The sequence below is a fragment of the Crocodylus porosus genome, unplaced genomic scaffold (assembly GCF_001723895.1).
Source record: "Crocodylus porosus isolate Cpor-Errol unplaced genomic scaffold, CroPor_comp1, whole genome shotgun sequence".
NCBI classification, from domain to species: Eukaryota; Metazoa; Chordata; order Crocodylia; family Crocodylidae; genus Crocodylus; species Crocodylus porosus.
In genome coordinates, this window is record NW_017728886.1 from 224,608,363 (window position 1) to 224,632,529 (window position 24,167).

General features: G+C 44.4%; 2 protein-coding genes across 2 annotated transcripts in view; both read right to left on the reverse strand.

The window, feature by feature from the left end:
• The window catches only part of LOC109316554 (cyclic nucleotide-gated cation channel beta-3-like), a 48,435-nt gene extending 37,237 nt beyond the window's left edge, over positions 1-11,198 (reverse strand). Inside the window, exons 1-4 of the mRNA XM_019544782.1 lie at positions 11,145-11,198; positions 10,541-10,627; positions 7,933-7,997; positions 4,963-5,085 (exon numbers count right to left, since the gene is read on the reverse strand). Coding sequence (XP_019400327.1) covers positions 4,963-5,085; positions 7,933-7,997; positions 10,541-10,627; positions 11,145-11,198 — 329 coding nt within the window. The remainder of the gene's footprint in view (positions 1-4,962; positions 5,086-7,932; positions 7,998-10,540; positions 10,628-11,144) is intronic.
• Positions 11,199-11,297: 99 nt separating this feature from the next.
• LOC109316632 (cyclic nucleotide-gated cation channel beta-3-like) overlaps positions 11,298-24,167 on the reverse strand; it is a 19,463-nt gene continuing 6,593 nt past the window's right edge. The window contains exons 4-6 of the mRNA XM_019544900.1: positions 20,872-21,080; positions 15,634-15,684; positions 11,298-11,306 (exon numbers count right to left, since the gene is read on the reverse strand). Of these exons, the coding sequence (XP_019400445.1) occupies positions 11,298-11,306; positions 15,634-15,684; positions 20,872-21,080 (269 nt within the window). The remainder of the gene's footprint in view (positions 11,307-15,633; positions 15,685-20,871; positions 21,081-24,167) is intronic.

Sequence of the window (24,167 nt, forward strand, 5' to 3'; positions counted from 1 at the left end):
TATAATATATTCATCCACATAATTATTACTCTGAGGGGCCATTGAGAATTTGATGTTGAGGGTACATATAGAGGGAAAATTGATTGATACAGTCAGCTACTGCGGATGATGGCCTTCACTGAAGTCCATAACCAAGAAGATTAGGCAGAGACTAACACAAATGTGATAGTTACTTCGTTGGAGATAAAGACAGTTGGCTGGAAACTGGAGAGAGCATTTTTGATTGGTGGTGGTTTGAATATAGTCCTATATCTGTGAGTTATAAGTTGAAATTTGTTTTTATTATCTAATATACATCTTCAGGAATGCACATATCAGTTAGCTGATTAGGGAAACTGTTGTCTTGATCTATTTGTTTCTGTTCTGAGAGAGAATACCAATACCAAGAGTGCTAATCTTTTTTGACCATCCAGGCAGCCATCACCAGCAATGTTTTATGTACATACCAGGAATAGTACATTAAACATTCAGGGCATTACATCAGAGCTAGCTCATTTGCTTTGGGTCATTGCAATCTGAGACCAGTAAAAATTGTCTTGCATCCAGTATTAGTTGAAATGCTGACTGGTTTCTTGTTTAGCTACCTAAAACAGTCTTGTTTATCTTATCTTCACTCTGCATGTTCTCATCCCATCTGAGAACAATGACATATTTTTTCTTAAAATAATGGCAATTCTCATTGGGACATGAAAGAAAATGAAATAAGAAATGGTATGCTTATAACAGCAGGAAACTCATCACTTTATGAGACTAGACTATATACAGGACCCAAAACACTCTAATATATGTGTTGGATACGAATTAGAAGAATTATGTCCCCCATCAAAGTGGAACCACTTCTGTGGTAGAAAATGGCAGACTTTCAGTTTTATATAACAGTATGATGTGGTAAAGAAAAAGGCTCAAGTCCACCAACATCTTACATGTCAAGGATGCTGCTATTTTGGCACGCTGCCCCAAAAATGTTGCCAGTCCATGTACTAGAGCATGGCTTCACTTACTGAATCACAGAAATAGATTTTTTTTCCCCATCCAAATAAAAACTCTTCTTATCCTGCTTACATTAGGAGATCTTATGACATTACAGCTTGCAACAGTGAGTCTTGTCATGTTTACAGTTAAAAATGGGATTGAAAAAATCTGTCCGCCTAACTTTAAATTCAACCCTAATTACTACCTTATTTAGGTGTAGACCGATATAATGGGGGATCATTTAATAAAGGTATCTTTTTCATTCAGCTGCACTTATAAAAAAATAAACTTTTTTGCACACCAGGAATAAATAAATATAAGCTGCTGATTACATTATTTCCATTTCACTGGATTTATAAAAAAGGTATCTAAGGGTAAGCCAGTAATTTCATCCTTCTGGGGACTTACTATTTGGTGGTTTTAGAGTATAACCAAAAAATGTCACATAGCTGGTGTTCAAATGGTGCTAGGCATGCTCAGCATCATGCTTTCAGTCTTATGTGTACTGATAAACCTGAGACTGATGCTAGGCCTGCTCTGTACATGTGCCTAAAGTAGCTATGTGACATTTTTCTGGCATGCAGCAAGTACAAAACAGAAGCGAGTAGGCACAGAATGGTTTTTGGTGACATCCTCTTTTACTGCCTGGCTCTAGAAATCTCCATTTTAAGATTTCATAACAATTGGTGCCTGAAGCTAAGCTACCAAGTCCACATTTAGACAATTTATATATGTAGCCTCTCAAAAGGATGGTAACGGAAGAGCCAAGAGATGGGAAGGGCTGGAGCTCTGGGGCATCAGTACCCGGGAGCTAGCAGGACACTCTGGCCCTGCAGGGTGGGGAGCTCCTGTGCAAGGTGTCTGCAGATGAGCCAACTGGCACCCATGTTGTCCCAGAGAGGTGTGGGAAAAGCCAAGGGGGACTTGTAGCTTGTACTGATCTAGTGTAGGGAGAATGTTTGTTATACAGCCACTGTGCTTGTGTTTACATTGTGATTAGGTTAATTGCTTGTGGCTATGGGGTAAGTGTGGAGGCCATGAAGAGATGCCTGGCAGGGCAGTCAGTAACTAGTACCCTTGCCTGGGGTAGGGTGGTGACTGTTACATCTACGAAACACAGGACATCCCATTGGTGAGGGATGAGACCACTGGTTCCCCTGGCTAATCAGTGGTGAGGGTTAGGGCCACTGCCTCCTCAGCCAATCAGCAGTGACAGGTGGGTCCCTGGCCCCTTGGTCAATCAGCAGTCTCACTCTAGCCCCACTCCACACTTGGGAGCCAGGGTGCAAAGATGGTGACCATAGATTCCCCCCAGTCCCACTGGTGTTCTAGCAGATACAAATGCAATGTTCCACCTGCTTGCTCTCAAAGCCATTACCTTATGTCAAGGTGTTTGTGTGCAGACCGCTTGCCTGATCCTGGTAGCCCAGGTCCACTGGCAGAAGCCCAGCCCAGGGTCAGGGAGCTCAGGCATGCAACAGTACCTAGGCTCTTGCTGTGCATGCACTTGCACTGCAGCCACAGCTCCTCCTCCAGGCAAGCAGGGGGACCAGCCCCTGGCAACCTCCACCTCCCACCCTGGCTGGCTCAAAACCCTGCTCCTCCTGGCTGTGCATTCCCATACAGCTAAGCCAACAGAATTGTGAGGACAAATGGTTGGTATGCATTTCCACCAATGAACTGAAAATCAGGACTTTTTGCAGTCTGTTCCTCATTCAGGAATCAACAGGGACAATGGGTTTAAAAATAGGATGGTCCAGTATAAAACCAGACCAGTGGCCAACCTAGCCTGGGATAAGGGGCCTACTAGAGAGCTGGAGGAGCCAGGCAAAGGGCAGGAGAACCAAGGCCACAGTAGAGAGGCTGAAGCCAGGGCAGGCTTAAGCCAAGAGGGTTAAAGCATGCTGAAAGGAGCTGAAGCCCAACAGGGGCCGCATCCAGACTAGGGACAGAGGCCCAGGTGGAAGTGAGCCTTGCCAGGGCCAGGGGCTTGGTAAGCTAGGCCAGTTGTTTAAGCAGATGGGGCCAGTGGACCCAGTACAAGACTTAGAGGAACAAATGTGAGGCATGGTTGCGGCTACTGAGGTGGAAAGAGACTACAAATACTTCATAAGGCAACTGGTGTCCTGTGGCACTAATAGGGCCAGGAAGGCCATAACATAATGTCACAGGAGCAAGGTGGAACTAGACCAGGCTCACTCTGGGGCCAGCTTCCTAAACGTTTATAAATAATATGAAGGCATGACAGATGAGATAGAAAGGGAGGTACCCCAGGGAACTGAAGGGAGGGAAGGACCACCTGGGGGAGTCATGGCCATCCCTGGGCCCTGATCCTGTCACAAGGAGGTATTAATCTAAATGTCTGTTAGTTTAATGACACAAAGAAATATATTCTAATATGTCTTATATCAGTATATTATTTTAGCTATGAGTATATATAATAAACAGAGCCAAATTGAATCATACTTGATTGCAGTAAACACTACATTTGCAAACTGCTTTTATCTCCTTAGACAGAAGGTGACCCCAAATTCTAAACGTAATACTCATTGTCTGTGGGCTGAGTTTGACTGATTGTGAAGGATCAACCTAGCAGACAATCTCTGCTATTGGTCTTCTGCACATGAATGTAAAATATTTCCATCCACGAAACTTGTGAAGCTCCTCTGCTCTTATCTTCCTTTCTGTTCCAGACAAAAAAAAAAAAAAAAAAGAAAAACAACACAAAAAAAGACCAAGGGACTTCATAAAGCAGTTTGTTAACTATCACTGCACTGAGGATATAGCAGTATGTTTAGGGGGAAATGTTACCCAAAATGTCAATGTCACTGACTGAAACATCTCTACTCAAAATTCCATCTTTACTGTTTTTGGCAGAATCCCGGAAGTCCACAGCTCAGATCCTGTAAAGAGGCGCACACATGTTTCTCTTTATCCAGATTATTGTTCCCATTGATGACAATGGGATGGCTTTCATTTGCAGTAGTTGAGAAAACTGAAATCCAGCGTCTGCTATGGACCTACTTAGTGGGCTATGGACACATATAGCTTATTTAGAAATCATCTAATTATTGTTAATAATGAACCATTTAATAAAACCACTTTCCACAGCATCTTCCATCTCCAAAGACTACTTTCTGTGGAGATTTTTTTCATACAGGTCTCTCATCAAAATACTAAACACACACTTAACCTTGTATAGCTCATGGAGTTTGCCAAAATCACAGGCAAAGGGGCTGCCTGAAAGCTACTAAAAGGGTTCTGAATTTCATTTCTAAAATAAGTAATTAATGGATACTCTTGGGCCTTTCTGGCTTTACATTTATCAATGCCCTTGAAACAAATTCAAATGTGTTTATGCATCTGTATCTCCAGTATACACCATATGACTTTTGCTATTCTTTCTTTCATCCTAATTAATGGGCATTCCTTGGCATAAATCCCATAGCTGCGATGAACAGCTCTTGGCAGAGATGCCAGTACCAGCCCTTTTCAATAGAGTTTCTTTTTGCCACATGCTTAAGTGTGACCTACATCAAAGATGACAGAAAACAAGTACAACTTTTTCAGACCAATAGTTGTAGGGTCTACACAGAGTAAAGACATAAGGGTATCTTATATTACACCATAATTCTGCTCACCTGGCCCTTTCAAATGATTATTCTTTTTCCCTGTAGCCCTTCTCCATGTGCATACCTAATCAGCAAGTTTAATTTATGGCCCTTGTTGCTTTCTAAATGTTTAATTAAGTTAGTGGTTAGAGCTGACTCATAAACCCATAAAAACTCAGAGTGGGAAACTAATTATTCACTGCACCTGCCCTCCAAATAATTAGCATAATTCATTACCAGCAATTAGCAGCAATAGTGCTAAAAGTTAGCTACCCTAGCAGTTGTAAAAATAAGGACAGATCTCTATCTTGCAAGCAAAGCTGGAGAACTGGAGGGAAAAAGAAAATCAAGAAAGGTCTTCTGCAAAAGCAGGACTTACATATTTCCTTTGCCATCATACACCCATTTGGTGCTGCCAATTCCTTCATAGTCTGAAGCCCAGTAATAAAGGCATGCATTAATGTGCAAGATAAACAGCAGGTATCCAGTTGTTCGAATGACTCTGTAAAGGACAATGCATTCTATCACAGCTGATGTAACTCCTGCTAATGTAGGCTGATTTATTTTGCCTTATGTAACTCCTACTATATGTCACCACAATACACCACCTTGACCATCTCTCCATTCTTCCTGGTGTCAAATAAATCACCTTTGTAGAATAAATGACACATAGTCACTCCTAACCTAAGTTTCTCTTAGGACTTTATAATCCATTAGTTACTTGGCTATGAATATTCATAGAGAATTTGAACTATATTAACAGAACTGTTGGGTACAAATCAATGTGCTTGACAACTTCTGCTCAAGAACGTTTCAGGGCTGAAGCCATAGGTATTTCAGGTCAGAAATGTGCTTCACAGACAGAGCTCTCTGAGGAAGTTTGCCAAATGGCAGCTTCTGGGTAAAGCCAATGTTTTTGGTCCCTCACTTTCTTGAGAAAATAGTTCACCCAGTTAAAGGAAAACCACAATACCCTCCTTCATCACAGGCCTGCCCTTTGTTCAGAAACTTTTTTACTTAGGTAAGTTATATACCAAACTTGTTAGCAAAGAGGGTCAGTAATTTAGTAAGCATAGCAGCAGATCCAGGCCCTGGCATTTTAGGCTAGATCCTATAAATTAGGTCAGTGCTTTAGGCCTAATCACTATATATGTTGTCAAAGGAAGATTCGTCCTGACGTGGAGCGCTCATGATCCTTAAGGAATACATAGGGTGATGTAGGCCCATAAAAGCAGGATCCTGAGAAGTCAACTGAGCAGGAAGCTGCCTAACTACTGGCTAAGCTAGTCAGGAGTGATATGCAGAGTGAAAGGAACTAGGCTCATCTACATAGTTTTCTAGTCTGTGAAAAACAAAAGAGAAAAAAAGGTGGAGTATCACCAAAAATTCAGTACTTTAGTGGTTAGGACACTGACCTGTGATGTGTAAGTCCTTGCTCTGAATCAGGCAGAACAGGGATATAACTCATAACCCAGGGAGTGTAACTGCCAGAGGATAGTCAGACAAAAAGCTCTCATTTCTACAAGCTGCATCTAGCTAAGGCATACTCCAAGTATATGTGCAAGATCAGATCCAACATTCTTATTAAATGGAGGAATATTTAGTCTGAAAATCTGCTTTGGAGCCTGCAGGGCTTTGGCCTGATGTAAGACTCTGAACAGCTTAGCAGGCATGGGGTGACATGAGCACCTAGAGAGTTTTGTGCAGACTGGTGGAAATTAAGTGCTACAGGTCTTGGGTAGCTACAAGATGAGGTGACAGCTGAGCAGCAATTTTGGAAATGTTAATGGCACCTAATGGCGGATTTAGGTGTTTAAATAGGTGGAGAGGTGTCCAAGCATCCTCTAGCTTTTTCTCAGTATGTGACCTTGCGCATATTACTTACCTTTACTGTGCTTCAATTTCCCTATCAAGCCTTTCTCACAAGAGGCTTGTGAATCACCAGTATGGAAAGCACTAAATAAGTATTAAATACTATTAACCAACACCTGATCTTGTTAATAAATATGGTTATAGATTTAAAGTACATAGTAAACAGGAAGAAATAGAGAAATATAGGGAAGACAAGGAAGAATTTCTTCAGATAAGATTTAAATGGAATGAGAGGGAGTATTGACACAAAGCTATAGGAAGGTTGCTCAATATTAGGTAGGAACTACAGAGAAGGCAGCTCTTCCAATTCTGAACTGAATTCTGAAATGCTGAGAATTAAACGCATTGATCCAGGACTGTGTTTGAGTCTAAGGGCTTTATCTACCTGTCACCCTATGGGGATGTAACAATGTGCTACATCATCGTACAGTGCACTACGGCAATGTAGCAATCACATGGGTCTACATGTGATTGGCGGCTATGCTGTTGTAGCAGCACACTCCCCATTTTAGTGCCAGGTGCATGGCTCACTGTGGGTAATTACTGTTCTGTGCTTTAGTACTTCCAGTTAATAGTAAGCCTATTAACCTATGGGTGCCCTGGAACTAGCCAGGGAAGAATTCTCCAGATACATGTATTGCATAGACCAGAGGCAGCCAAAACTGTTAATGCTTTTATCAGCAAACCAGAATTGTATATGACAGAGAGCCACAAGGCACACAGTTTTGGAGATGTATATGCCTCAGAGTCACTGATTCATGCCCTAGCTCAAATAATAATTTGTTCTTCTTCTTAAGAACAGAAGAAAATAAAAAATAATAAATGGACTAGCTAATCAACTAACTAGTGCTAGTGATCAACTACAGAGAACTGGAACACTGCCATAAGCAAAGTTACTTTCTGTAACTTTACTTCCTGTAACTAAGTTACTTCTGTAATTCTCCCATTAAAGAAGCCCTTCTTTATTTAGGAGATTTTCTGTAGCTAACAGCAAACACTTATGCATAAGAGTAACTTTACTCATACATGCAACCCAACTGAATGGAATGGGATTTCTTATGTAAATGAAGTTATTTATATGTAACTGATTACAGGATCGGGGACTACAATGAAGAAAATGGAGATATTTAAAACGCAATGAAGATATTTAAAAGACAATGACTGAAAGGAATAGTTTGAGGTTCATCATTTGTATACCATGCCTGACTGACAGCCTATGAGAGAAAGGCCATGTATAGATGTTAAATTTCTACAGGAAGAATTGCCATTCTCGCAGGAGGAAGTAGGAACATACAAGTGTTCATTCATTTTCATCTAGAGGTAACGTACCCACTCCGAGAGAAAGATCTTTCAAATCGACACCTAGAAGAACTCCCTTGTGAAGAACTTTTCTCTTACGAGAAGGAGCACGAGTACACTGCTAGAATGACTCACATTCTGTGCTAACCTTGCAATAAAGGGTCTATTGGGTACATACCTGTAGATGTATGCTTTGTCCAGGATAGCTTCCAACCGATCATTAAACTCAAAGAATGTGTTATGCTAGATGGAAATCAAACGTAAGCAATCCAACCATGATCTTATCACATTTTCTTTTCTACTGGGATGCACATTAGTAAACATACCTATTTTGTAACTACAGCATTTTTTACTACTCTGACTTGATTTGTGCATTTAGTTTAACAGTGAACTGCAGAACTAATATAAAAAAATGAGTTAAGCATAAATTTAGGTGGGCATTTTTGCATTACCTAAGCTATGGAAGATCCCTTACTATGAACCATAGTGACTTATGATGATGATGATAAATGATTCTTTTATTCAGACAAAAAAAGTCTCTTTGTCTGCATTGAACATAATTTTGCCAGAGTGAATATATCATTTTAGAGATCTTTTTTCTTGTCTCTGATTAGCTGATGATATTCCAGACTGCATCATTTTGTAACATAACAATGTGAGGTCTCAGTGACTACAGTTCTCATACTAAATTATTAAACACTGATAATCTATTCATGTGCTGAATTCCTCCCACAGTAACTATTTTTACTTAGTTTTACTGTTCACCTTTAACATTACCATGTATTTTTAAAAACTGTTTTCTGGTCAGCATGCATTTGCTTGCCAATTTGTTAAATGAGTGCTTCATTTTACATTCTCCCTTATCAGTTTAGTTATGAGTTATGGATACTTGTTGATAACAACAGAACAAAAACAAGCCACGTTGCTGGAAAGGATGTTAAAAAGCATGCCAATGACCCTTCCTCCCTTCGCCTTAGTTCTTTTTACAGGCACATGCTGATTAAGATAACAAAGTGAGACCTTTTTTAGGTAAGTATTTGGTCCAAGGTTATATATCAATGATATTACCATAACGGGTTTTGATGAGGTTAGCCATGTTAGTTTGAAGACAAGGCAGAAGGTAGGGCACAATAGCATGTTACACCCCCAGTTGACATTACAATGATCATGCATTTGGGATCTGAGGAATTTTGTGTCCAATCCTAGAAGTCCTATATCCTGTCTTGCCAGAATGTGTATGGCAGGACGCATTATTTTTGGGACTGGGGATAAAATTCTTCAAATCCCAATCATGCGACTATGGAGCAGGCAATGCTGGAGCAGTCGCACATTTAGGAACCAGTTCCCTGATGTTGGGCTGTACAGACATGCCTTTCAATGGGTAGGGAGCAGCCCTGAGTTCTTAATACAGGACTGGGGATTCAGGTGGGAGAGAGTCCTGGGTCCCTGAGCGGGGATCTGAGGCTGCCTCTGCTGATTGGGTGGAGAGAGCAACAGCTCATGGTTCATCATGGAAACATGCAGTTGGGACTAGGAAGCTCTTCATTTGCCAAATGCACGTGCACTACTTCCTTGCTGAAGTATATACAGCCAGGGATTGTGGAGCTCCCTAGTCCCTGGGTGCACATCCCCAGGCCCATAGTTTCTCCACTAGAATGTGTACATCTGGGCATCAGGGAACCTTGGTCCCCAGCTGCCCTTTAAAGCAGCAATACAAACAAACCACCAAGTTGTTCTTCATTAAATGTGGAACATATTTGTGGCTAGCTAGCCATTTTATCATGCTATAAATTCACCAAATGTGTGGCACATTGCAATTTGTGACACAATTAGTAGGTTAATCGCACCAAAATTGTAACATTTGCCAGGGGCCCAAAAGACTTAACTGACTTTGAGAAGCACAAATTTTTGTAGGCACTATCCTACTTTGTCAGATGCCTTGCCAGGACTGGAGGAAAGAAACATTTTTTTAGAAGGGAAAGGTACATAAAGAGTTTTGGTTTTGAACCAGATGCTTTTCCCATTGTATAGTGCCCACATGCCAAGTTAATGAGTACTTTGCTTATATAGATAAAAATAAAGATTTTGACACTGTTTCATGTAGTAGTGAACTTTTCAGTGGTGGGAATAACAAAATGTTGGAGTTAAATAGAAGTATCTAACCTCCAGGTACCTCAAGGGAATAATGTGGAGGCCCACAACTTCACTGAGACCTCCAGGAAATGTGCTGGATGCAAGACTAATGTGCAGGCTGCCCCTCTCCACATCATGCAGACAACTTTGCAAGCTGATGTGGAAAGCAGGCAGAACTATGGTCTCTCTCTTTCCTGTCCCATCCACACTTCATTGACCACTGTGTATTTCTTTGTATTTGGTATGAAATAATGTGCTTGGGTTTATTACATGGGTAGTACAAGATTTACGTTATCTTTAACTCTTCATTCCCTTGACTGTCAGTGGTTGATTTTTATAAGTATTTGTAGTTTAAATAAATGGAAGATACTCAGCCTGGATAACAGAAGCACTATTTACAAGTAAAAAAAAAGTAAAGAAAAGTAAAATCAACAGAAAAGCTCCAGAACTATGATTTCTGTTAGACAATATATCTGTTGTCTACGTATTCAAAAAAGGCAATATATCTTTTACATATTTATGTTGTAGCCATTTATAGATTCTGTGGTTTCGACCCATAGAAAGAAGTCTTTATACATAAGAAGCTAAAAGCCCCAAAGATTTTATGGAAATTTTTGCAAGGTTTCAAACTTTTCATGTTTATTTGGTCTTACCTTTAATACCCTGTTGGCTCTAAACATGGGGTTAAACCCAAAGAAGACATATAGAACATCAAATGGTATTACTGATGCCAGGTCAAACTGTTGAAAAGCACAATTCAATTAAGACTTAACAATAATTAAAATGTATTTACATGTTGTTCTGAACATGTCTACATTACGTAAGCATTGTGCACAGAATATGATCAGTCAACACGCAGTTCCCATATCTTCCTAAATAAGTGACAAGCAATACAATCTCTTTAAAAAGACCAATGACTTTTCATTGCCCCAGAGACCACACATTCCTCTGATTTTTATCTAAGTATTATTAAAAATATCCTGGATATTATTAAAAGCAATGCTATATTTAAATGATTACATGCTATTGGATCAGCTTGAGATGTATGTTGTGTGAGAGAAAAGAAAAGAGCACCACACAAGCCTCTCTTAGTAGGATTTTGAATGTCAGAGCCATTGCCTCCAGTGACCTGAGAGTGCACTACCTGCTCTAAACATACCAGAGGTGTCACCTCAGGTTACCTTTAATGCAGCCATTCTGTTCTATTCCATGCAGGTTCTTTTATCACCATAGTTTGTGAGCACCTCCCACCAATACCTGAAAAGATGCAACTAACATGTTTTCACAGCTGGTTCTCTCTTTTTTCCCCATTCTTTCCAAGAGGAAAGCCTGTTTTGTGGAGAGAAAGGGAACTGTGGTAGTTGGGTGCTGTCTTTTAAAGTGACAACTCCTGGCTACAACTCTGCCCTGCTATTCCTCCTATGGTAAGAAATAGGGTTGTCAATTAATCACTGTTAACATGTGTGATTAACATGTTAATTGGTTCTTGCATTAATTTTTTAATGCATTAATCACGCACATGGTTTTGGAGCCTTTGCCCGGGCTGTGCTCTGCCACCGTCAGCACTGCCTCTGGACCTCCCAGAAGGGCAGCAGTGGCAGTCCAGAGGAGCTGCAGGGCAGCCCAGGTGTGGGCTCCAGGCTGCTGCAGCAGGAAAGGGGGGGGGGGCGCACGCGCACGCACACACACACACAAGCAGCTGCAGCATGCATGCAGCCAGGAACACAGCCTGGCAGTGTGTAGAGCAGCACTGAGAAGGTAAGCCCATGGTGTGAAAGAGGCAGGGGAGCAGATCAAGGCCCCCACAGTGAGGTGGGAAGTGGGGCAGGGGCTGGGGTGAATGGGGCCCCAGGACCAGGGTGGGTCATGGGATGAAGCCACAGGAGACTTTTCCAGGAGTACAGGGGGGCAGATGCCCCCTGCTATGTGCACCCCTGGGGGAGGCATGGGGGATACGTGCCTCTTGGATTTGTGCATGGGGCAGAAGCAGGCTGCCCAGTACAGGCTGGGGCTCTGTACCTTGCTGCCTCCCACACATCCCTGGATAGCCTGCCCATGGCTCTGTCCCACCACCCGTCCCAGCCCTGGGGCCCCATTCACCCCAGCCCCTACCCCTGTCCCACTCCCTCCCTCACCATGGAGGCCTCGATCTGCACCCCCCGCATCCCTTCCTCTTCACAAATTTACCTGCTGGGTGCTTCTCTATATGCCACCTAGTTACCATAATTCTAGTTTCAAAAAAGGACACCTGTGGTGGGGCAGTGTAATATGATTGTGGGGCGGCAGTGATATACCCCTGCCCTTCCCCTCACTCCCAAACCACAGACCTCTCCAGCCCTGCTGCTGCCCCTCACTCCTGACCCATATCACTTCACATCTTGCAAGGGCATGTGGGGACCCCTGTCCCTTCTCAGGCTCCAAACTCCACCCCCACATGTTCACAAATTTCCCCTGACAAACACACCCGATCCTCACCCCAACTATCCAAAGTACCTGCATAATTTTGCATAATTTTGAGTTTTTCTGTGCATAATTTTGAGGTTTTAGCTGTGCAATTAAAATTGTGATTAATTGTGACTGGTTTTTTAATCATGCAACTAATCACAATCAAATTTTTAAATTGACAGCCCTAGGAAGACAGTAAAAAGTACTCAGATGCAGAGACCTCATCTCATCTATCCAGGAATGTTTGTTTGCACCTTAGAAAATGCCACTAAAGCTGTCAGTAACCTGCCATTCACTCCATTCTTTGGTTTCCCAGAGCTGAGTTGGACTGTACATGATCCCTGTTTAGTGCCCCCTGGGCCCTGTTTTTCTTCTACTGTATCTGCACAGAAGGGTTAAGTAGAAAGTCAAAAAGCCTAAAAAGTCAAAAAGCCTGAGGCTGAATCGATTCAATCTTCACAGATTAGTCTTAGCTGCGTAGATTGAACCAACAAGTAAGTCAACAGACATTCACATTTGAGTCTGAAAATGCAGGCACATGCCTGCAGTGGCCCAGGCCAACAGCCAGGGGGTGCTAGAGCACCCCTCCTTGCTTGGCTGGTAGCTTGGGCCAAATCTAGCCTACCCACCCTTCAAGGGGGATTTGCAGGGGAGGTGCAAAGCATGCTGGGATGCTAGGGGACTTAGAGTTAACTTGAATCTGGAGGGGATCTGGGACAGAAGTTAAATAAACGGATTTAACTTAAATCAGTTAAGTTTGATACTATATACATCCAGGTTTATCTTAAACTGGTTTCAGCCACTTTGAAAGCAGTTTAGGTGCACTGAACTTCTGTTATGTTACAAATCTGAATCTGTTTCCAATCACTTATACCTGTTTATATGTAATTGCTGACCCTAGCCAAGGAGGCAAAAATTAGCTTGTCTGAATATGTAACAATAGTATTGGATTAAAAGGCAAATTCTTAAATGAAAATGAGGATGGCCTATATCAGAGAGCTGCTGAGAAATCTCAGCTCCCATTACAGACATCAAGGGTAACAGGCACATTGCAGGATTGAACCTAAAAGACACGGGCCAAATATACTCAGTAAAGCATCTTGCTTATAGGATGAATCCCTTTTCTGCATACATTGTGTGGAGGGCCCTACAAATACTTTTTTGCAGGGCTTAACTTGAAGGATGCAAGCAATGCCACCAAAACCATTACTTGTGTACTTGAATAGAAGCAAGTGCAAAAGAAAGCGTTTGCAGAAGTGGTGTAGTAGATCATATTGGAAGGTCCTAAGATGCACATACCCATGACTGAGGCCTTCAGATATTACAGTATCTCTGTACTCTGGCTGAGAAAATTACATTTCAAAATCAAGTGCAGTAACTGTCCTAAATCAAATGCATCCTTGATTTACCTAAGGCAGTTGTTGTCAACCAGGGGTACACATACCCCTAGGGGTACTTAAAAAGGTCCTAGGGGGTATGCAGACCGAATGTGACTGACACATGCCATATGTGTGTGCACAGCTGCTTAATAGCATGTAGGTGGTGGGTCCAGCTGATAAGTATGTAGTGAGGGAAGGGGCTGAAGGAGGGGGTAGATCAAGGCTGCAGTGGTTGGGGAGGGAGTGGGGCTGGAGCAAGGGCAGGAGCTGCCCAGCCAAGACGGGGTGCCGGACTGAGCTGGGGGGGCTTTGTGGGCGTGTGGTCCTGGATCTGTGCAGGGAAGGGTGAGATGCTGCTGTGGGTGGGGGCCAGGCCTATGCCAGGGTATTCCTGGTGGGCACTGGTCTGGGCTGAGCTCTGGACGGGTGGCAGCAGTGCTGGGAGGGGGCTATGGGAGGGGCTGCAGCTACCCCAAAATTCACCATAACCCCCCGATAACCCCCTCCCAGTGCAACCACCACCCACCCCCAGTGCAGCCTGGCTCAGCCCCCACTGGAAACAGCCTGGCACTGGCCCCAGCTCACAGCTGTAGCCCTCCTCTCCCTGTGTGCAGATCTGTAAGCACACACCCGCTGTGCACCCCAGGACTGCACGCAATGGCAGAGTGTGGGACAGAGCTGTGGCTCATCTGGGGAACAGGGAGTGGTGGCTCCCACCACTGCATGCACCCTGGGAGGGCATGGGGGTCTGTGCCTGGGGATATGCATGGGGCAGGATGGGTGCCTCTGTCAGCTGGGGCTGGAGTGGTGATGGGCTTTTCCCAGCACAGCCAAGTACTGGGTTGCACTTGGGATGGGTGGTGGCAGCACTGGGAGGGGATTAACCTGGGCTGCAGCCACTCCAGGATTCACTGCAGCCTCCCCAAAGCCCCCTCACATCACTGCCACTGCCTGCCCCAAGCGCAACATGGCCCATCCCCTGCTGGGAACAGCCCAGCAGTGGCCCCAGCCAGCAGCAACAGCCCACCCTCCTCTGCTCAGATTTGGGGAACACGCCCCATACCCTCCTGGGGGTGCACATAGCTGTGGGAGCCACCCCTTGCATGGCTCGGTCCCCTGCCCTGCCCCGGGTGGGCAGCCTCTGCCTCAGCCCCACTCCTTCCCCCACCCCTGGGCCAGCCCTCGCTTGCCCCGCATGTAGATCCAGGGGCCCATCCCCCAGGGTGTGTGCATCAGTGAGAGCTGCCACCCCCTCCCTGCACCCCCTGGATGAGCTGCTTATAGCTCTGTCCCACGCTCTGCCCCAGCTGTGGAGCTCCAGCCCCAACCCCAGCCCCAGCCCCAGCCCCACTCCCTCTGTCACCGCAGGGGCCTCGATTTGCACACCCCCATCCCTTCAAAACAAGAAAAAAATATAAAGGGATACTTGAGCTGGAACTTTGAGAGAGAAGGGGTACACTTGTTAAAAAAGGTTGAAAACCCCTGACCTAAGGCACTGGGCTTTAACTGTGAACAAAAGCTTTAGGTTTACTATCATGGAGCCATAACAGTATCCACTAAATGTTCATTATCACACATTTTCATCACAAGGAACATATGAGAATTTCTTAATAAATATTAGAATCTGATTTTAGGCTGGGCACCATGCTTCTTTCTTTGTTTAACACATATCTTCTGTGGTTACATTTTTAGTTTCTAATGCATACAAGAAGCTACCTCTCATCATAGAAAATGGGAATGATGCACCTAAAGGTAGTATTTCTTTAACAAAGAAAAATTATTTAGGAAGACAAAAGCATTAGATATAATGAATGAGAAGCTAAAATGCCACACAGTCAGTGACCCCTTAGTAATCCTCAATTGGATGAAACCTTTCACTTAAAGCACTGAAACAAGGGTAAAATAGCAAACAATCTACTCACCCGAAATTTCAAAGATTTTTGGTAGAATTCTTTCATTTCTATCTTGTCTGCCTGAAATGATAATGGAAGGGGGGAAATCTTAGTTAAGAAATGTCGAAAGGAATGTCATCTGCTAATCTACAGCCTAGTGTTTGACTCTGCATCCATTCAAGTCAGTGGCAAAACTCCTATTGACTTCAATTCAGGATCAGGCTTTAACTGCACAATCAAACTGCTCACTACAAAACATATGCATGGAGTTATACTGATGACTCTGTACAAGATTAGGCCATTAAAACCTAAATAAATGTGCAATAATTAGCATTTTAATAATCAACATTGCATTCATTAATAATGATTAGCCATTTATTTTCAATTTGCTGTCTATGGGAACTGGTGCTTATACTTTATTAGGAAAAGCTAATCAGAAGTATCTAAAGGAATGTGCCTATTATTATACTTACTATATTTGTATCAGAGATATTTTTAAATAGCTTTAAAAACCTAGGGATTTTTCAATACTAAGGAAACCTATATTCTATTATTTATTAGTAGCACTTCACTAGTTTATCTCAAACATGGGAAGTCAGATTCAAGATAATCAGAATGGTTCCGTTTAACTTTAAAATTCATGAAATCCTGCAAACATTTCATAATGAAATAAGAAAGCAATTTTCCTTGTGTTACAATTTTTAATTTTATTCACAAAACTCAAGTGTAGTAGAATTTAGAAAAAGATGCTAGTAACTGAATGAGCTGGCATGGAAAAATACTTGATTGTACACTACAGTTAGTAAGTGTACTAATTTTGGTTATGTAGCTCTATGTAAGACCTTAAAGTAAGGTTTTAAATCTGGGTGGACAAAATGGCAGATCTGGCCAGCAGCCAGACTCCATTTCCCAGCAGCCCCTGCTTCATGGCTGGGGCCAGTCTCCATGGAGACCCTAGCCACACTTGTGCTGTGATAGCAAGGCTGTGGTTGCCAGGGAGACCACCACCAGCCCTACTAGCAGGGCATGCAGCAGAGCAGGGCAGCAGCCTGCTCCGGTGCCACTGGGATCTTGCGGTGGCGGTGGACCAGGGCAGAGCTGTGATCTGCAGCTTGCATGCTCCAGGCAGGGGCACACAGGCAGCAGATTGCAGCTCTGTTCCAGCTCCTTGCAGCTGTTGACAGCCTGGTTCTGAGCCAGGGCAGAGCCATGAACTGCTGCCTGCATGCCCCTGCCTGCAGTGTGCAGGCGCAGATTGCAACATTGACACGGCCCCAGACCAAGCTGTCTCCACCACAAGAACCCAGCAGCTCTGGAGCAGAGCAGCTGGGGCCAGTCTCCATGGGAATCCCAGCCTTGTGCTATCACAGTGCAGATGTGGTCGGGGTTGCCATGGAAACTGGCCCAGCCAAGTAGGCAGAGGCTGCTGAGAAATGGAGTCCACTGCCAGCCTGTGGACTGGACTTTGCCCTCCCCTGTTTTAAACAGTAGCCGGCAGAATGCAAGTAACTAGAATGGTGCATACAAACACTGAACAAAGGCTGGTAGGAAAATCAGTCCTAATTTTAAATGTTCTTGCTGTTGTGCAATGTGGTATTAAACTGATGTTATCTCTGATAGTTTGCATGTTAATCACATTTCATTATTATAACATTAGTTTTAATAAAGTAATCATGGCAGAGAGGAAAAAGCCAACCAAGATCCATGAGACTATATGGTACAAGGCAGTAACGTTCTGAGACATATTATGCACACTAGCTCTCAAAACAAGTGGTGTAGCTACATTTGTGCAGCACTGTGCGCTAAGATGCTCTACCTCTCAGCTAATAGATGCTGAAGCAGTGAGGTATGCCTCAACACAGCACAACACTCTTTAGACATAAATTGTATCCTTCTGAAGAAGGAGGGGGGAAGGCCTATATTTTCATCTGAAATACATAGCTGGGTCCCACGTCTACTTGCAAGTGATAGGCCAAAATTGAGTTTATAAACATGTGCAGGAAAACCAGAGGTAACAATATCAATAGGTTAAAAAAGTTCTAGAAAGAGCATGACAAATAACCATGTTTCTGAAAGCAGTGGAATTACTATACCAAATTTGCATGTGTTCAATTCATTTTCAGAGATACTGGATCAGAATCACCCCTGCCAGCATGAAAACGCACAAGCTACACAATGTTAGCCAGGAGAGGGAATTTGCGCACACACGACTGCTCTAAGAAAGAGAAAGCAGTGTTTCCATGACAAGTGGCTTTCTTAACAGCATTAAGTTTTGCTAATATCGGTCTCCACAAGAGTTTTGCCATTGCAAGCTTCTCAGAGCTTGCATCTCCCACATTGTTTTGGCCACGCCTAGCGCCTGACCTCCTTGGGCTGTGCTAACCGCTTATGAGTCCATCTGTTGGACAGAAGGTGGTAGCAGCCATGTATCACTGCAAGCCTTCCCTGTCTGCCAGTTTTTCCCACCTTAGGCTCTGTATTTTGCTCACTTAGAGCTGGCAGGGAGCCTGGCCTGCTAGATTCTAGTGGTGTCAAAAAGCAGTCTGGGGTAATGGGATCAGGCAATTTTGCTCAGTTATCCTGAAAATTCTCTCAGGCTGAAATGACATAGGAGGAGGTAACATAGTGCAACTGGAACCACAGCAAATCAAATGGGTAGTTTAAGCATCCAAAAACTAATCTGCATCATTACCTTGCTTTGACCTTAGCTGAACTGAGGTTACATGTCATGTTGCTGCAATGTTCCACCCCTTAAGTGAATTCTTCAGCTTCCCCCAAATAAAAGGCTATAGCCCAGTCTTTCCTAACAGTCTCTCCCCATGCAACTCTAGATGCCCTTTGACTGCTAATGCCAGTGCCCTCTCTGCTGGCCATTAGGTGCTTCCTTTTAATAGCTAGGATGTCTCTATCAGCTTCCTTCTTTTCATCATTTGCTCCGACTTCTGAATTTTTGAGATTTGCTGCCTTTTAAAGTTAGAAAATAGGAGATAAATTATATTGAATTCTCTTACAGAGTCTGGACATGTAAAAATGTATGTCAAGTTAAAAAGCAGTCAAAGCTTTCATTTACCTGCACCCTGTATATTTTGAAGTCTGCCATATAGAAATTAAAGGCAATTCTGTTAAACTAGTAGAAACCACAGCTAGTGAAAAACATTGACATGCCCCTATTACAGGGGTTTTCTACATTTTTTAACAAGTGTACCACTTCTGCCTCAAAGTTTCAATTCATGTACCCCTTAATATTTATTTCTTGGTTTTAAGTGGTGGGAGGGGAGGCGGGAGCAGATCAAGGCCTCTATGGTGAGGGAGCAGTGGGGTTGGGGCTGGGGCAGGGGCAGGGGCAGGCACTGCACAGCCAAGGCAGAATGCAGAGGCGCAAGAGCAGTTTGTCCAGAAGGTATGGAGGAGGCAGTTCCTGCTGCTGCGCGTACCTCGGTGGAGGTCCGGGGCACATGTGCCCCCCAGATCTGTGCATGGGGTGGAGGCAGTTGCTTCTGCAGCCTGGACTCTGCACCCTGATGCCTCAAGAGCTGTGTGACGCTATGTGCCTGCTGTACGGGCAGGGGACAGACAGATACACACAAAGACACAAAGATACACCCAGAGGCACAAACACACACACACACACACACACACACACACACACACACACACACAGAGACATGCAGATGCAGACCCAGACACGCACATGCACCCACACACACAGACAGACATACAGAGATGCATGCACACATACACACACGCACACACACCCCAGCAGGTAAGCGTGTGTGAGGGGAAGGGGCTGGGCCGGGACAGATCAAGAATGGGGGGGGTGAGTGTCTCTCTGTGTCTGCTCCCAGGAGCAGGGCCAGGGGGCAAGGGCAGCAGTGCCCCTCTGCAGGCCACACACGTGCCAGCCAGGAGGCCAGACTGGTGGGGGAGGCTCACATGTGGTGGCTGCCACCACCCCGTGCAACCACTTCCTTGCCCTGTACCACTTGTCCATGGCCAGTTGCATATGTGGCTCCACAGGCTGCTGATGGGAGGTGCGCATGAGCAGCCCGTGGAGCCAAACATGCGCCTGGCTGCAGGAAAACAGTGTGAGGTGCAGCAGTGGCAGCAGTGGTGGTGCAGGGTGGTGGCGGCAGCCACTACATGTGAGTCCTGCTCCCCTCCCCCACGGCTGGGTAGCGTGTGGACAGCCTGCAGAGGGACACTGCTCTCCTTGCCCCCCTGGCCCTGCTCCTAGGAGTGAGCACAGACAGTGAGTTGAGGTGGGGGCAGGGAGGTGCCATAGTGTGCCATGTGGGGCCAGTGGTGTCTGTGTGCCCCTCCCCCACGTAAGTAGCAAGGTATGGGAGGAGATGCCCTCACTATGCCTTGGGGCGCGCTCCTTCCTTACCAGCCCACGCGTACCCCCTATGGCCTTTCTAAGTACCTCTGGCAGTATGCGTATCCCTGGTTGACAACCCCTGCCCTATTGTTTCAGTCTGTGTGTGCTAATATGATTTTTTTCTGGGATTTCATTTAGAAATGGCAAATAATGTTCTGACAATGTCAAAACTTCCCATTCTTTACATTTTCAGATCAAAATGTTTCTGTTCTTCTATTTAGAAACTATCTTTTATTTTGTATTATAATTTAGTCAGTCAAAACTGAAATGAAATGTTTAAATCTTATCCAAATGAAACATTTCAGATGACCAGGATATATATTTTCTAATTTTCTTCACAGAGAATTTTGAAATCTTCTTGTCTTTAGTCTCATTTGTAGTTGAAATTTTGAAATCTTGTGGGTAATGGAACATCCATCCTCCTAGTAGAAAAGGTTGTGTTGTCATCTGCAGCTTCCATTCCATGTGAATGGCCTAGGGAGGGGAGTTGTAAATTGCAAATATATTTCCTTAGCTTCACTGAAATATGATCTAACATCCAAGAAATTTGCACTTAGTTGGCCTTTTCCACCTATGCTGGTTGTGTAAGTATTTAAAATCTAATCTTGCCTAAGACATTAGATACTTGCTGTAACACACCACTGTTACCTTTCCAGTGATTGTTGTGTGTATAATTATAATACTGCTATAGTATGTACAGTATAACATGTATTTCACACCTCTTCCAAGGCTAAAAATCAATGCAGAAGCACATAGATGTATTTATATAGATGTGTCTCACAATGCACATCTATGCGTCCTTATCTATCTGGCCTGTAAGCGAGTTTTCACTTCACATTTAAGAATATGATTAAAAATAATTATAAATGAGGCTACCCAGCCTTACTTACTATTATATCTCCACCTTTTACAAATTGCTTTCGGGGCTGGAATATCAGCAAGTCACACAGGTAGCAGATATCACATAGGATATCTATGATAATCCAGTAAAATAGGTTGCTTGATGTTTGAACTGGGAACATACAGCGCAGTGGAATGAACCAACAGTTCCAGTTATAGGCTATAGTAACAAGCAGGAGCCACACTACATAGTAGTGATCTGAAAGAGAAAACAGAAGCTACTGACTTAATGAGCATCTATAGGCCTTTTCTCCCTTTGCTTGTGAATAGAGGGTACCTCTCTCTAGGGAAAGCAGTAAAACAATGAAATTTGCACAATACTGAGGTGGGGAGGAATAAGTACTGGGTTGAGACATAAGAAATCCTAAATTCTAAACATGACTAAGCTATTCCTTTTGACTTTAGGTGAGTCATTTAATTTCTCCTTCAATTTCACCATCAGTAAAATAGGGATACTAGTTTTTATTCGCTTTGTTCATGGAGTGATGTGACAATGAATTTATTATGTCAATACAGTACTTTGAACATGTAATTTAGAGTTTTCTGTTACCCCTCACATGAGGTATCTATCAAAAGAACTTGTGGTAAATGACTATGAAAAAAGATGTAAATAGTAGTTTTTGAATCATGTGAGAGTAATCATTCCTATTTTCTCCTTCCTGTTTCCCAAGTTTCAGGTAGCATGCTACTTGCCTACTGTAACAAGGACCAGGCCCCAGGGGCAGCCCTGATGCCCCCTGGTGGCCAGGCAGCTCTTGCCCTGCTCCAGCTCCTAAGTTTTCCTCCCTCCTTCCTTTCCTGCCATGCCTTTGATGGAATAATTGGAACGTGAAAAGGGAAGCTGCCCCACGGTCCCCAAATGAGCCTTTATCTATATTCCACCAGCAAGTCCTTTCCACACCCACTGCACACTATCCTGTCCTTAACATCAAATTGGCCCTCCTGGCTCATCCATGCTCCCCAGGGCACCTGCTACCTTAACCTATTCATGGCCTCTGACCTCCCCTATAGTCACACCCATGCTTCTTAGGTGTTACCAATTAATTATTTCAGTAAGCACTCGGCCCTAGTCCCATATCAGGTCTCCTCCAGCCTCTATACCCTCACTGGGGCCTCAGCCTTCCTGGCCTCCATCCCTTTTCTGTAGTCCAGGCCCATTGTGCTGGACCTGGCTTCTGGTCTCCCACCCTGGTTCTCACCCTCTTGGGTTCTAGTTTCTGTCCCTCTTGGTCAGAAGCTCGTCTCTGCCCCTCTTGGACTGTGGGCCCTTGGTGCTAGTCTCTGCCTCTCCCTGGCTTAGTCTTCTTGGCCTCAGGTCATCTCTCTCTCTCTCTCTTTCTCTCTCTCAGTTTTGGCCCTCTCAGCCACTACCTGTCTGTGCCTTGTGCTCAGCCCCTGGCAGGGACTGAAACAGCCAGAAGTCTCTTGGGCTGTGCTGGGATCTCTTCCACCCCTGATTGTGCCAAACTAAATTGCTGGTTTGAATTGTAATGAAAGAATAAGCTCTCTGGTTAGAACATGATTCCACACCCCCGCAAATTGGGCATGGACATAAATCCCAGATCACTGGGTATAACTAAACCTCGCCTTGATACAGGGTCATATTCCCCTTTAGGCCATCAGTGCCTTACTAGCAGTTCTCAGTGGAGTGTATGGTGTATACCGCCATACACTCCTCTTTAGCCTTCCTGCTAAGGAGCTTTTTCTTTTGCAGGGCCATACTGGCTGCCCTGGCTCAGGCTCTGTAATTATATACTCCCTAAGCCCTGGCCTTTCCAGTCAGGTGACTTTGCAGCCACACAGAAGTTTTCTTTCTGGGCCTAATGACCAGCCTGCTTTCCCTTACTGATGCTTAACTGCTGTTTGCAGCTCTGGACTCCTGAGCAGCCTAAAGGTCTGCTCCCTGCCTCTTGCTACTGACAGCTGGATATAAGTTTTCCTAGAAGATAGTTGGCCGGTGCAAGTAGACAGCTATTTGATCTGGCTTCAGATCCGGCCGCTTCAGATGCCAGCGATTTGATCCAGAGCTCCAGATCCATTTCCCACTTTGATCCGCCTGAGGTGGCTCTGAAGCTTCGGAGCCACCTCAGACATCTGGGCATAGGGTATAATGGGGAAATCAATGAAATATTTATAACTTTAACAAGTTAATGAGCAAGAATTAACACCTACAAAACCACAGACTAAGGAGAGGAAATAATCAATACAGATAATCAACTGCCCCAGGACAGAGACAGTCAGTTGCACAAGCACCCACGTCACAAGTTCTGCCTATCAGCAGCTAGAGGTGGATCTGGAATTCTCCAGGCAGCTGGGGAAGGCTGTGCATGCAAAGGATGTTGTGGTCATGGGTGATATGAATTACCCTGACATCAACTGGGAGGAGCAGTCGGCCAGATCTAGCCACTCACGAAGGTTCCTGACCTGCGTACAGGACCTACACCTCATGCAGGAGGTACTTATCCCCACTAGAGAAAGCAGAACTCTTCAGCAAGTTCTTTGCCTCCATGTTCCTGTCCACTGACAATGGGGTTCTCTTGGGTGATAGCGTAGAGAGGGCCGGGAAGGATGCGAGTCCCCCGACTATTAGTTCAGACCTAGTTAAGGACTACCTGGAGGGCTTAGATGCGTTGAAGTCAACGGGCCCGGATGACCTTCATCCGCAGGTGCTGAGGGAATTGGCTGGTGTAATTGCGGAGCCATTGGCACGGCTGTTTGAGGACTCCTGGTGCTCAGACCAAGTCCCTGAGGACTGGAAAAGGTCCAATGTGGTCCCTATTTTCAAGGAGGAGCGAAAGGAAGAGCCTGGCGACTACATGCCAGTCAGTCTCACTTCTATCCTGGGGAAGGTCTTTGAAAAATTTATCATGGGCCACATTTGTGAGAGCCCTGCAGGGGAAGTGATGTTGAGGGGTAACCAGCATGGGTTCGTGCCAGGCCGATCCTGCCTGACTAACCTGGTCTCTTTCTATGACCAGGTAACAAAGAGCTTAGATGGGAAGGAGGAAGTTGATGTCATCTTCTTGGACTTCCAGAAGGCCTTCAACACAGTGTCCCACCCAATTCTGGTGGGCAAGCTGAGCAACTGCGGCATTGATGAATGCACGGTCACATGAATGGCAAACTGGCTCCAGGGGTGAACCCAGAGGGTGATGGTGGATGGGTCAATGTCGACCTGGGAGGGTGTAGGCAGTGGAGTCCCCCAGGGCTTGGTCCTTGGGCCAGTGCTGTTCAATATCTTCATTAGCGACCTGGACGAGGGTGTGGAGAGCACCCTGTTCAAGTT